General features: G+C 40.6%; 1 protein-coding gene across 1 annotated transcript; it reads left to right on the forward strand.

Annotated features, from left to right (window-relative positions):
* Window positions 1–146: 146 nt before the first annotated feature.
* mis12 (MIS12 kinetochore complex component) lies at window positions 147–2,221 on the forward strand. Its single transcript, XM_046384365.1, has 2 exons — window positions 147–609; window positions 1,609–2,221. The coding sequence occupies exons 1-2, from the start codon at window positions 190–192 to the stop codon at window positions 1,876–1,878; spliced, it is 690 nt and encodes a 229-aa protein (XP_046240321.1). The 5' UTR covers window positions 147–189; the 3' UTR covers window positions 1,879–2,221.
* The last annotated feature ends 13,570 nt before the right edge of the window (window positions 2,222–15,791 follow it).

Below are 15,791 nucleotides of genomic sequence, written 5' to 3' on the forward strand. Positions count from 1 at the left end.
ATATTATTAGCATTATATTTTATCTCGAATTTCCCATTTGGGGATCCATAAAAGATTATCTTATCTTATTTATTAGGCTTTGCAGCCACACTCCGTACCACTGAGTGGCGGTAATGCGCCATCTCGTTCTTTATCAACAGCGAAAGGTGTCACAAGAAGAAGGAAACCGCTGAACGTCAGCAGTTCAACATGGCGCGGGAAACCCGGGAAGAAACCGAGATGGATACCCACGGAGAAGTCGATGATGAGACGAGCAGTCTCTCTCCGTCGACATTAAAACTGTACGAGACACAGTTTTTCGGCTTCACGCCGCAGACCTGTATGTTACGGGTCTATAGCGCCTTCCAGGATTGCCTGTACGACATTTTGCCCGTTGTGGAAAAGGTTTGTGTGAGGCAGCTAAGTAAAGGCCAGTCGGACGGGGGCGACGAGCTGCTCCAGTCTCGGGCCAGGGAGTGTAGCCGAAAGCTTCAACAGTTCCTCGAAGACCGGTTCAAGCAGCTTGCGGAGCGAATGGAAGCGCTGCTTGTCACCCGCTGCTTTTCAGTGCCGCCAAATGTCCTGCTGCCCGAGGACAAATCACATAACAGCTACCCCCAAGACCTACAGGTAGGTGAAGGCGTTTTTAAACAAAATTCCTGCACAGTGACAGACCTACACTTCCCACGCTGTTCGCTCAATATGTACTTTATTCAAATATTTTCAAAATAAAGCTCTGCCTCTGTAGTGTTGCGATACCTAATACGCCCATGTTATTACATACCTGCACCTACTTCTGATACAAACAACATACATACAGGTATATTCCATACTTCTGTCATGGAGCCTGATTGGTAAATTGTCTGGGCTGTTATATTTTAGGTTTACTTTTCATCTGTGAAATGCTGTCTCGGTATATCCTGGTCTTGTCAGTAAGTTCTATCTTTTTATGAGATCTACTATACCAGTATTTTATACCAGTACTACAAAAATCCACGATCTGCCAAGCCTATGCTGACAAGTTGAGCCATTGATACACTGACCAGGCTGATATTATCATCTGATCTTAGTTTATTACAGATAAATTACTAGCCAAAGAGATATGTTTGATGTGATTAGTTTTATTATATTAAAAATTCACCAAAAATTTGACAAAGTATTCTAAACTCAAGGTCCACTAGTGTTTTCAGTTTTCCACTGCATCAGCAGATTGGGTTTGCTTGGTTTTCATGGAGATGGCTCGCTTTTCATCGTGTGACCTAAGAATGAAACTTAAGTCATGTGATAACAGGTTTTTGTATATCTCCATCTACTGATGAAGGCTCTGACATGTGGTTGAAAGCAAAAGGAAATGGTAATCTTGAGTTGAGATTATTTAGTCAGATACTGATATTGGCGTTGGCCTGAAAAATCCAGTAACAGTCTTACTATACTGATAAAAATAACTTATATATATAACTTATATTAGCCATGTGTCGCCATTTATGTCTATTGCTCCGTATTTGTGAGGGTTTGATTGGTGTTGATGATTATGTGTTTAATTTTACAACACAGTCATTATCAGATATCGTTTAATTGTGAATAAGTACAAGAAATGCTGTGATCTGACTGTGGTCTCGCTTCTTCCAGGAGGTGCTTAAGCTGGAGACGTCTCTTGTTGACCTCCGGAGAGCCTATGAAGCAGAAGTGTGTGCCAGACAGGCCCTGCTAGCTGAGCTGGAGGAGCAGAAGGAGGTGCAGGAGCAGCTGGACGGCATCCTGACGTGGGTCAGAGAGCTTCAGGCAGCCTGGGTGAACGAAGGCAACGGCAGCTTCCACGAAAGTTTTCGGCTGGTGATGGAGTCGGTTAAGAAACTGCAGGAGGCTGTCAGTGAGGTCTGCATCAAGGCGCCTCGTTGAACTGAACTGAACTTTTCATAATTTTGTGAACAGACATTACACAGACACGACACATTTAGAAGCGGTCTGTAGCAGGAAGGTGGATGTGAGGCGGTTTCACCCATTCATGTTCAGATATTTAGTAGTTTGTTGGTCCAGTTTTCATCTTGTTTGTAAATAATAAATCACGAATTAATTAATGTAAATATTGTAAAACACCATACATGACTGTTCCTCAAGCACAGGGCTTTTATTTGTGATGTTTGATCTTTTGACTAAAAATCCAGACATTATATTCCTTGAAGGTTTTATGAATATCTATCATAAGATAATCCCAATAAAACTTTTCTTTTCTGCCATTGTATGCTTCTACTCTGCTACATTTTGGAGGCAAATGTTGTTTTGCCACACTACATTTACTTGATAACTATAGTCACTTGTGACGTGTGACCAATCAAAAAGTGTTGTGGGTGGGATATTGAGTGAGACCACAGAGTGATGACTACGGAAAGAGGATGCTGTATCGGAGCCAAAGTAGCAGGTTTTTAGGTTTAATCAGTAATCTCACAAAACAAAACATAGATACTAATAATTGGTTAATTCTAAATATGGAACCTGATAAACAGTCGATCTGTAGTTGATTGTATTATGATGATGATGCCCAGCAGAGGGCGCTCTCTGCATGTTAACATGCAGTATCTCGCCCAGTCTAAGCCATGCAAACCTGAAATTTGGACCTGTTTGAAATGACTCACTTTTTGAGGTGAAACATGAAGTCAGTTGCCAGTTTATGCAGTTTAATACAACAATCCTACAGTTAATCTTTCCGTGAACGTTATGTAACATTCAGGCTTTACTAAAAGTGTTTCAGAGAGCTGTTGATTCAACTGTAGGCTGTGGTTTGTGGTCCCGGTGAACTGTTGTGTTATACAGAGAGGTGTGTGTACAATACAGGTGGGGTGGACAAAATCATAGAAGCTCCCCTCTACACAACTGATTACACTTTAACAGTGGCACAAACTTTCATGAAGTTCTTGTTGTATGAGGCTGCATTAGTTTTAGCCGCCGTGTAACTAATACACAGGCTAAAAATGTGCAAATACAGGTAATACTGAACCTGCTGATTCTGACTGCACAATTAGACATCCGAATCAGCAGCAAACTAAATTGGACACAACTTCTGATACATTTGATATGCATCAGCTGATCTCTAGCATATGCATATTATTATCAATGTAAAACTGTGGTACTTGTAGTTTCTATTTGACTGCAGTGATGTCCTATTATTTTTGTATTCATTTCTTTAATTGAATTTTATTCACTTATTGAAATAATATCTCTGGGATTTTCACAGCTACATGGATTAATCCATTGGGGGGCGCTAGTGCTTTTTTGAAAAAGTAATTTGTGTGGTATGATGACTTTCAAGGATTCAAGGATTCCAGTTTACTGCAACACTTTCAGTATTTTTTTTAAATCTATTTACTAACTTTTCTATGAAAAATCAGCTACTAAGAGGAAAAAGCAAAGACTTGCAAGGTTGGTCAGTAGTCACAGAGCAACTCCAAAGTGAATAATAATGATGTGTGAGAAACTATCTTGATGCTGAGATAGTTCTCTTATCATCTGGGGTTTGGCAGCTCAAAATAAGAGAAAACATTTACTTTGTGGATGTGGACTTGAATGATGCTGTGCTGTTACAGACCCTGAACTCCAGAGAGAAGAGAAATCTTTTCATATCAATAAAAACAATTATTACTGTCATTTACAAATAATCGAAAACTGACAGCATGATATTCATATTCCCTGTAATCATGGAAACATATTGCATAAACTGTGATGACTGATGCTGATTTACAGTCCCAACGATAACAATTGCAAGTGAAAGTACATAAACAATAAGAACAACAAGATGTCCAAAGTAAACAGTAAACATTTGTTTTAGCATTCTTGTAATGGCGTGTGTGTGTGTGTGTGCATGTGTGTGTGTCCCTATTGCTTGTTGTGATAGAAACGATCAGTCCAGATGGAGAGGTGTGAGAACTGGTCTTTGTTTATGTTGGTGTGTGTCTCTTCTGCAGCGAGAGTAATGATCTTACAGGCTGTAACTGCACTTTGGTTGGAGCAAATGTTTTGTTTGTATTGCAATAAAAATGAGCCCACATTAAGAAATCAGGCGTCACGTTTCAAACCATTTGTTTAAAAATCTTATCCATTCACTGTCCAGTTTAGTTTAACAGAGAATATTTTTTTCTGCTGTTTGAAACTAACCAAAGAGAAAAAAAACACAGTATTCAGAGCTGTGAGGACAATGAGGCACAGCTATCATATTTCATATTTTCCTTTTGGTCATATTATTTAAAAATCCAATCCAGAAGCACTGGTCAGTGGTTTCTGTGATAGAGGTGTTTACACTGGAAGTTTCCTAACTGTCTGTGGTGAATATGTTGTATCATTCCTTCTGTCAGAAGAAGAGGCATGAGGAAGACTTTTTAAAAACTTGTGAAGTCTCAGCACTATATAATTTGCTACCATAAAGACCATGGTGTCATAAATATGAATCATTGACTTTGTGAAAGAACACTCCTTATATTTATTACTGATGACTTTAAACACTGACGTGTATTCAGTTGAACCAGTGGAGCTGTTGTGTGGTGGTGGGGTGGTTATTTTGTCCCCAGAAAGCCTGTTAAATGTTGCTTTGACCAGTGTGAGACATTTTGTAGGTTTCTTTCAAGCTGTGCTGATGAGGACAAAAGGGAAGAGACTGCAGAGAAGCAACAGTTTCTCATGGAGATTATAACCTGAGATTTTAAAGGGATTATTTCTGCTCTGCACCTCCTCTTATGTTTGTACATTAACAAGGTGTGTGTGTGAGAGAAAGAGAACACAGCTGTCCACAGCTGTTTTTTTTTTACCTCTGTGTGTGATGGTAAATACAAATTCTTCCTCCATAGTGCGTGTGAGAGTAATACCTCTAAAGTTTGTAAAAGATGTCAGATGCTGTGAGGACACATCTGTATGGAGCTGTCTGCCGGCTGCACACATCTGGTGTATTTCTCTGGATCCTGCCGGCAGAGAGAAAATAAAGAAATCTCATAGAAAAAGCAGCGAGAGCCAAACAAGTGTCAGTGAGTGTGTTTAAATAGTGAAAGTGTTTGTATTTGAGGGGAGGGGAGACAAAATAGAGACAGAAGGTTGTGGGTGAAAGTGTCTTCATGTTACGGTCCTAAAGTTTCACACTGCTGTCCTAAACTGCTTTGGCACTTAGACCGCATGTGTCCACGCTAGTATTTTCAGTTTGATCTTCATCCTCTTTCAGTCTATAAACAACAATTATGCAATAAGAGTGCAGCAGACACGCTTGCTTTGTTCAGGCTCAGCTGGTGGAATCTCAGGACTGTCCGTCCACCCCCCGCCCTCCTTCTCCATTATCACCTGTGCTGTGTTTGAATATATCCAACCACATCCCAACAAATGAACTGTGCTCTGTGATCTGCTACAATGACATTTAAAACAAGTGATCACACAGCCTGGATGAGACAGAAGATCTCAGCATGTTAAGAAGTCAGGGTCCACTTACTCACACCGAGTCTTCTAATAGTTCTGTTTTGAAATCCAAGGGCCAGCGTTTTCAGATTCACTTGTGTTTTCACGTAAACACGTAAATTATGCTTAACTGTTTTTTTCAAAAATGTGTGGTGTGTATCCTCGAGGGTCTAACAAATGTGTCAGATTCTTCCTTGTTTAAAAATATTTTAATTCCACTCTGTTTATATTTATGTAGCAAGCTGTCCTGCTACTCCTGTTTTTCACATTGGCACGTTGGTTCTGGCTACCACAACCAACTGGCACCAACTCAAGTCCTGCACTTGTGTCTTTAAATAAGTAAAGTACCGCAGCAAAAGCATCAAAATATCGTGAAATTACCAAAAGTAAAAATACTCCTTCTGCAGAATGGCGTATTTCATAATAACATGCATTCATGTGTTCACCTCATTAACGCTGAAGCTGGTGGTTTAATTACTTTGTATAATTCATCTGCTGGGTAACTTGTGAATTTCTCCTCAGGGATAAATAAAGCTTTATCTTAATCTATAATATTACATCATAATATAATTATTTATTACACTTTGCATGATTAAACTAACTGCAAACTAACGGAAGTTGTCTAGACAATGGAATGGAGTAAAAAGTACAACATATGCCTGAATTGTAGTCCAGTAGAAGTATAAAGTAGCAGAAAACAAAAATACTCAAGTAAAATTTAAGTACTTCAAAATTGCACTTAAATACAATACTTCAATCAATCAATCAACATTTATTTAAAGAGCCCTTTACAACACAAAGGTGACCAAAGTGCTTTCCAATAAAATCAAATAAAACACTAAAGCAGTTAACAGACAATAAAATTTCATAAGACACAATAAAACACAATAAAACGCACATCAATACGTATTGCTGATAGATGTTTAAAGCCAGTCTGAATAAGTAAGTTTTAAGCCTGGATTTAAAAAGATTGAGGTCCGTGATGGTGCGCATGTCGGTGTACCACAGTCTGGGGCCAGCGACAGAGAAGGCCTGATCACCCCAGTGCTTGTATCGGGTTCTCGGGACTTTGAGCAGGAGTTGATTCAATGATCTCGGAGTAAAAGTACTTAGTTACTTCTCCACATTGTACCTTTAATGATCAGCTTTCAGTGTGAAAAACACTGATTTACTCAGCACAGTGTTGACATTTATGAGAGCTTGTGGGTACCTGTCGGACTTTGTAACTGTACGGATCTGTATTGTGTTTGAGCGTGTGAACCTGTGTGTGTGTGTGTGTGTGTGTGTGTGTGTGTGTGTGTGTGTGTGTGTGTGCGGGAGAGTGAGTGAAGACAGCATATGGACAGTGCCCTCCCTTCCTGTTGGGAGGGGAACAACGTGGATCTCTGTGAATCACAGCTTGACCTGTGACCTCTTAGGATCACACACACACACACACACACACACACACACACACACACACACACACAAACTCAGATACCTACATATATGCAGTTACACATCTGCACTCAGCCAGCTGTCCTTGCTGACTGTCCTACACAGGGACAGAGAGCAGAGAGGAGGTGAGAGTGACAGCCAGGCAGGCGGATTGGGTTGTTTTCTCAGGCTGCGAGAGTGAGTCTGGAATTCACTCTGACTTTTTTAAACCCATGTGGTCCCAGCAGGCAAAACAACACAAAGCAACAGACCCTCTTTTCCCTTTTCAAACATGTCTTCCAGCTGTAGATCACAGTGACGTCATGAATTTGAAGGAAAGAAAGCCTCCTCTGCCTTCCACAGCTGTGAGCGATCACATGTGGCTACTGGCTGTCGTCGAAACAGACGATAACTAACAGACGTAAAGCTTATTCCTTTCCTGCTGAAATCCCACAGTACCTCCATCATGCCTTTTTGTGTGGTGTTAAAAGTCATTAGATATGTTTCTGTCTCAATGCAACACACATTTTTAAACAAATCCTCCCTTAAATGAATCTGTTGGGCGTGTGATGTTATCAGTTTCAAATTTTATTTATGACAAATTTGTCATTAAGGGGCATTACAAACTGTGCAGCATACAACACCCTCCATCCTTAGACTCTTGATTCAGAAAGGAATAAGGTTTAATCCCACTAGAAAATGGAAGAAGTCTAAGGAGGATTATAGAGGGCACTAAGCAACTTCATTTGTTGCCAAACAGATAGGACTATTATACAATCAAAGAACTTCTTGTAACTTTAAAATGTTGTCTGTGTTTCTTTATCAAATGAATTTGTGTCTTTTGTCTGCGGATACTGTGTGATGTTACTGTCTTACTGTTTTCGGTGGGATTTCTTTCTGGTTTGGCTGCTATCCCACATCTACACACGGTAAATAAGACAAGAAAAAGCAGTGGTAAATACTTCAAATCACATTTCTGCACATCTTTACCACCTCAGCTGAGCATAAGCCCTTGCTAAAATGTACTTTTGCTGTCTTAAGATGTGTTTTGTTTAATTTCCAGTGCTTCTTTTAGCATACACTGTGTCTTTTACCAGGCATGCGCACAAGCCAACAGCTTTGTGCAATGCCAGTCAAACAGCTCTCTGCAGTTTTGGTGGCATTGTTTGTTGTTTACAGAACAAACATAAAGAAAATGACTGTGCCAGTGAGTCAACATCTTTAAAAAACAGGTCAAATGCCTGTGATCACATGACCGTCAAACCTCAGCATTTTTGTGAAACCCCTTTTACCTCGCCACAGTGCAGCAACAGACCACCGTTTCCAAGTTCATCCACTTTGAAGAGAAAGAAACATCTATTTTTGGTGGCCGAAAACACCAGCTTAATGAGGACATAAAAACTGTTTTTAACATTTCAGATTTAGCCACGTTAGTGAGGATACAGCCTTTCTTGGATTGGCTGAGTGCTTTTTGCAACCTGCATCAAAGTGTGGTACTCACATTCGATGCTGGACAACGACTCTGCTTTTGGTTTCCTAGGGCTTAAATGATGCTCAAAAGCACCTGGATGGTGGATGTTGAGAGACGACTGTTGATGAATCTGAACCTTAAACCTTTTAATTGAAATTTCTTTTATTGCGCCATTATGCAACAGCTAAATACATCACATTTATATTTAGTATAACAATCAGTTGAACTTTGTTATTTGTTTCAAGTGTATCCAAAATACGTGGAAAGTTATGTTTAGCTGTCATATAATTCAGTGTTAAAGAGCAATGTCAGTCCAACAAATTGCTTAATGAACTTGTACTAGGATTTGTGCAAATATGACTGTTCTGTAACACCTGAATTCATCTTATCCTTACAGATCATCAGATGTCCCAAATACAGGGCCACTCCTTCCTCCTAGTTCAACCACTTGATCATCGAAGTGTCTGATGTGTCTGTTGTGAATAATAACGAAAAGTGGAGGACAAAAAGTAAAAAGGCAAGATAAATAGAGCAGAGAAGGAAAAGAAGAGGAAAGAGAAGAGTTGATGAGGTGAGAGGAGTCGGGGAAAAAAAGGTGAAAAGGAGCAAAGCAGCAGCTGGCAGGTGTCAGGAGTCACAAAGGACCATCTGTTCATCAAGTGCCATCTCCACACACACACACACACACACACACACACACACACACACACATGCATGCTACATTAATCTTTCTTCCTCGCAACAACACGCCTCATTCCCCTCATTCCGGTTTTTGTCTGAGTTAAAAACCAAAGTTTAATTTCAGATTTTATTTCTCTTGTCTTTAACTCTGCAGATCTCCACCCTGAGCAGCAGAGCCAGACAGTCGTGTCTTTAGAGACGGAGTGACAGTCAGGAACAAGTCCAGGGAAGACACGATGGTGACAAAACAGAGGCAATGTGTCAAGGATGGACTCTCTCTCTCTCTGTGTGTGTGTGTGTGTGTGTGTGTGTGTGTGGTATGTTGCTCCTGCTGTGACCTCTGCAAACTCCAAGTCAGGCATGCAGACAAACACTCACTCACACACACACTGCTGACCTTTCACCTGACACTATCTCTCTCTCGGGAGTTTTTGAGAGTGTGAGAGCGAGGAGGTGACCTGGACATAGCTGACAGTGGTGACAGTGTTGAAACTCAGAAACAGTAAAATGACTACACTACATGCCCAGAAATATGCAGTCACCTGAACAGAGTGTTGAGCATTAATCTGGGCATTAATCTGCTGCTACCACAGTTTCTACTCCTCTGGTTTGAAGACTTTTCAGAAGACTTTTTTTTCCTGTCAGACACTCACACAGGAGATTTTTCATGAATTAAGGTTCTGTAAGGATAGAGGGTGTCACGTGCTGCACAGATTGTCCGTTAAATCCTATATGAAACAAGGTTGTGACATTGGGCCTGGGAAAAGAAGATGATGTGTCGACTGCAACGGTCTTTGTCTCCTCTGTAGGTTTTGATGTTTTGTTAAGCTTTAGAGCAGTTGTTCTTAGCACCCACAATACACCCATAAAGAATTTGCAATGTATGAGTCCTTAGCTGGTGAAGCATTTCCAGGCGGGAATCCTGAGTCCAGTAAGTGATGTGGAGCAGAGGGTTGGAGTTCTGGAGGGTGAGCCAACTTGGGCAGAAGTCCTGGGGCGCGGAATCAGAAGAGCACTCTTGAAACTGGATGTGGAGAACGGGAGGCAACGAGGAACTGAACCTGAAGCACATGGAAACAAAGAGTTACTCAAGAGCAACTCACACCAGAGGAGACTTCATCTGAGTCGTAACACTGCAGTTTGCAACTGGATGAATGAACTGGTCCTTTTATACAGCAGCAAGGAGGTGTAGTTGTTCAGAGTTGATCAGATTCAGCTATACAGGTGAGTTGGCAGGAAGAGACCAGGTAGCCACACCCACCTCCAAACACGCAAACACAAACACACATGGACAGGTGGAGAAAACAGACAACACAAAGAACAACAGGGAATACCAACAGCACCCTGACATATTTAGGATACGTATTATGTCAAAAGGTGTCTGGACAGGTAACCCAACTGAGCACTAATCCACATGATGTCACCAAGGATAGCGTCATTTTGTAAATGTATTCTGTACATTATGTTTTTCTAATGCAGAAAAACTTCTGCGGCTCTTCAGACAACGTTTAAAACTTGTTTTAATAGAGCAGGTCTGGCATCATCTGCTGCTCCCTCACACCTACTACTGCTCTCTCTCTTGTCTTCCTTAAACAACTCTCTATTTCATTCCATCTCCCCCATCCACCCTCCCTCCTCCACCCTCATCTTCCTTCCCCATCCAGCAGACAGAGGGCGGATGCTGGCAAACACTTCCTCTCTCCACGAAGTTACTTCCTGTCTCTGGGAATCCATTTCCTGTTCGCAGCTAATACAACAGCACTAAGAGCATTCCTTAGGAGTCCCTCTGTTACACACACACACACACGCACCCACCCACCCACACACACACACACACAATACATGTCTATGCATTTGATGACTGGTTTGACCTACCGCTTACATTGTGTGTGTGTGTGTGTGTGATTATTTTCCTTTGGCTGTTTCACGTGTGTTCATTCATTTCATCACACTTGTGGCACAGCCTGACGCTGCACAGGCAAGTGGGCTGAAGAGATGGAGAGTTTATGGGTCACAGGTCTGGTCTGAAGGAAAAGAGAATGAATGAGGATGGGGAAAGAAAGACTGAAAAATAATAAAGGTTCTTGCCAGGAAACAGGCATGGTTTCCTGTGGTGTTAACACACACACACACACACACACACACACACACACTGGTTTCTAATCAGTGGCAGTATTATCTGGCCTTATGGGGGGAAGTGTTTATATTTGTCTAGTAGGTTGGACTGCTTCACAGTGCTGGAAGTGACACACACACTCAGAGGCATACTGATGCAAACACATCTAAACTGGACTCTAGCACACACACACACACAGTTTTTTTCCATCTCATTCAGGAACATTGTTGAAGATAATGTTGTTCAGGCTAATGTATCTGTGTGTACTTAGTTGTACAAATACAGAGACAAGAAAAGATTTATCCTGTGTTTACCCTTAAAAAATCATCTCACCACAAATAAAGAAAAAATAAACATAAATGTTGCTCATAGCTTCTGTTGATTGTCATCCCTGTTGTCTTTTCATTAAAGATCCACTCCAGACATGTTTTAATATGTAGTTTTTACAAGACACTCTTACAGTTTGCATACTGGTTAGCCTCCAAAACATGTTGTAAGTAGTAACGAAATTGTATGCATGTTTTAAACTCACATTTAAGGACAACACAGAGGATCTTCTCCCTTCAGCAGATGAATGTGAAAAAAGCCTTCCATAATCAAACTGCACAATCATCACTTTTCCCAGAGAGACTCAAGCAACTGAGTAACAGTGAGGGATGCACATTTTGAGTGGAAAATGACTTTAAATCTAAATAGATGTACAATTTAAAGGCTGATTGAAAAGTAGAATTTAGATTCACTGAAGGCCATAGCCTTGTGTTTAACATTTTCATTTGACCAGAACGCATCGAAAGAAAACTAATCACATTCTCATGACAGTTTTTGGTGAATTTTGGTTTAAGTAAAGAATCTTAACAGTAGAACAGCTTATATTTGCTCTCTGTCAGCCACAGATGAGCAAAATTGTGCATATTTGGTGTCAGTGGGCTTCAATTCTCACACATGTACAAATGACTAAATAGCAACTAAACATATGCATATTTAGTGGGTATCAGAAAAGTTTTAATCAAAATATTACTCCCAAAAATCTGTGATACTTTTATGATAAGAGTTTTGTTCTGTAATATTCTCAAGAGAGAATGATGTATTCAGTCAATAGATCAGTTTTAATCTATTGGGAAATGAATATTCAGTCACCAAGAATGATTGAGAAACACTGGGTGAACATAGGGACAAGTCAAACTGTTGGTTTTAAAAGTTGTGCAAGACAAAACAAAGCAAATTGTAAATGGGGTAATGAGTCCGTTTCATCAAGTGGAACAGACTGTAGCTGAACTGTACAGGACATTGATTTAATGTCAAAAGACTATAACTGTTGTGACAGACAGCAGGCATTGACCCATCTGTGGGTCACTCCACTACCTATAAAAAACTGATTCGTAAAGTGCATCAGTCATCTAATGTCTCTATATTCCAGCATGTTGTAATCACATCCAGGACAGAGTTGACTATATTCAGTGTTGACGTGCTGAAACCAACAAGAAGAACAGTCATAATATCTTTATTGGTGTGTGAGGAAACACACCCTCCAGGAGGGTCTCTTTGGTCTTTTTAAATTGTACGGCTGCTGGTGTGTTTGTTCATTGTTGGTCCAGCCTCCTCTCTCCCATCTGCCGCTACTCATTAGCATGGAAACAGGACCGGGAGTGTTTTCACACATACACACACTGGCCATTAATCAACAAGTCAGACCAGGGTCCATTCCCACACATACACACTGCAAAGATGAAAACAAAGGCCATACACACACAGACATGGCACCTAATCACAGAAACATCCCAGAGCACACTTTAGTAGAACTCGACCACACCTCTCGTCTCAGTGGATCAGACCTGGCAAACCAAATTTTTGTCTATCAAATCTGGCAACCTATAGTGATGTCTCAATTGCTGTTTTACTCTAAGTGATGACTGTTCCCTTGTGACACCGTCAGTGAACACAAGGAGAGTTGTTCCCATCAGCTGTTCTCTTTTATTTTATTCATGGGATGAATTGGCAAGTACTATTGTGTGAATTTGTTATCTAATTTGTCTAGCCACCATGAATGGCCACATTGAAGCAGAGTGCATTCCCATGACCACCGTGTGTAAATTTGAGCGTAAAGGCAACGCCACAAACAGCGATGCAGATAGTGAAGAAACTAAATTGTCTTCATATGTGGAAGTAAAAAACTGGTTTGACTCCAAATTTAATACAACAGAACAGGTAACAGAATGCAGATGTGGTGCTTCACAGGAAGTTGTTGATAAAATAATAGTGAAATCCATTACGAAAGTATAAAAACAGAGCACTTGCCAAAGGAACTTAATGAGCCAAAAAAAAACAAAACGGCAGCAGAAAGCCAAGACACAAAATCGAAAAAACAAATAAACAAAACAAATTTAAATTTTAGTGACACAGTGATGTAATTTAAAAGCCTTTCATCTCACCATCTTAAGTTACTGTGCACGAGTTCAAGAAAAGAAACTGAGTTTTGACTGAAACAGGAAGAAACAAAGCTGCTGCGGCATATTAAAGAACAACATACACAAACAGTTTGGACAAAACCATCTCTCGTAACAACGAGTTTCCTCACTTGTTGTGTAAATGGTGAAGGTCAAATCACTTTCAGCTCTTCCAGTTTCAGTCCGATTCATGACTTTTATGTCTGACCGATCACAATATCTTAATGTAATCTTTCCAAAGCTTCTCCACTATAAAGTAAGTCCTTCCAACCAGATGACACTTCCACTGTCCAGCAGAAAGACAGTGTGTGGCTTCCTTTTGAGACATTACATGCAGGCTACAGTGAGCCAAAGATGTCAACACTGATTACAAAAAAGGAAAGTTGTAGTTGAAATATTTAAAAACCGTTGCAGGACAGAAAAAGGAATGGGACAATCAAGACTGCGTGTCAATTCACTTTCCTCATCTGAAGGCTCACTGGCTTTCTTTAACGTGAAGGTGGTGGTTGATGTGCCATCCAATTGCTCTGCAAACACTTACTGCCTTACTTAGTGTTTTGACTTGAGACTTGCTGTCAAGAAAATTCCCCCTTTTACTAAAAAATCTACAGACATTGAAGCAGACAGTCTTTGCTTTGCCAAGTCAAAAACTGAGTTATTATTTGATCTTGAGCCCCATACCCATATATTGTACTGTAACTCTGGTGTGAGTTTCATGGTTGCACAGTGTGAAAAGTTCAGCAAACTTGAAGCTCCCTAAGCCCCAAAGCTCTGCAGGACTTTTTCTTACCATCTCAGATTTTGTGATACAACTCACGGAACCTGATGGTGAAGATAAAAAATGTAAAGATTTCAGTCTAAAACTGCAGGCAATTGTGGAAAGAAAAATGAAAGTGAGTATGTTGACACAACACATCTCCAGATGAGTGATAAATAAGGTGAACACCCCAAATAAATGTTTTAATAAGGCACTGAGCCACCATGAGCTGCCAGTCCTTAGCATATCAACATCTACTTTTCCTGGAAGAAATACTCACTCAATTGGTGTTTTAATGATAGCATGTCACTTCAAAATCTCTTACAGATTTTAATCAGATATCTAGTCACTGTAAAGGCTAAAGGCTACTGTTCAGTGAGCGGCTGTACCCTGCATGGGAGCACCATCATCATCATCATCATCATCATCATCATCATCATCATCATCATCATCATCATTCACTGTTATGTTTCTAAATTCATTTGATCAACCTTTAATTTGTCACCAGTCTGTATGTGATATTGTCATTACTGTGTTGCATGAAAGGGCATGTAAACGGGAAGTCACACATTTAGAGGGTTAAGAAGGACTTTTGAGGACAGGTTAGGAATCTTGCGGTTACCCCACACCACTGCCCACACACAAACGTCTGACCATCCTGCTGTGCTCGGTGGTATGAAAAAGTAGGTGAAGCTGTTGTCTCCTCTTACCTGCTTCAAAGAAAAGTTGCATGCAAATCCAGCTCATCAGAGAGAGAGAGAGAGAGAGAGAGAGAGAGAGAGAGAGAGAGAGAGAGACATCTGCTCTCTCTCTCCCTCTCTCTCTCTCTCTCCCATCCTCTGTGTCCTCTGTGGCAACATCTGCTTCCTCCGCTGCTCTTTCTCATCATGCGGTGGGCGTGTCCTTTGTGTTACCCCCCATCTTCATTGTTCTAGCCAATCATTGTCCTCGCCAAGCTGTTCCCACGATGCACCAGTAATGACCAGAAGGCGCTGATGGAGCTGGTGTCTCTGAAGGAATGACTGTGTCTTTACAACCGATTTAACCCCCAGGGAGAGACAACAATAAACAAAATAAAAACAAAAACATTGCTCTAACATCTGCTCAGAGAAAACAGAGAAATGTACTCTGTTTTAATTGTTTTTGGCTTCCCAACTTCACCCCCCAAAATTTGATTTCCGTGAAGAATATATAGGATTAAAAAATTCAGTAGTCATGTGGTGGAGATATTGATAGAGTCAGAGGAGAGAGACAATCAGAGAAAGAGGAAGAAAGAGGAGGAGAAAGAGTAAGTGAAAGAGAGAGATGGAGCTCTGGGAAAAGATCAGAGTCTGGTCCCTGGGGAGCTGCGACAGATGAAGTAGCTGAATAAGCTGTCTGTCATTGTGTGACTCTGGCTGCTGTGGTCACTTCGTTTGTTCAAACTCAACAATGGAGGATGGCTGAGAGAGAAATCTCTGTTTTCCCACAAGATTTAGCTCCAAAAAATCACTAGTCAGT

The sequence above is a fragment of the Scatophagus argus genome, chromosome 1, assembly GCF_020382885.2.
Source record: "Scatophagus argus isolate fScaArg1 chromosome 1, fScaArg1.pri, whole genome shotgun sequence".
NCBI classification, from domain to species: Eukaryota; Metazoa; Chordata; class Actinopteri; family Scatophagidae; genus Scatophagus; species Scatophagus argus.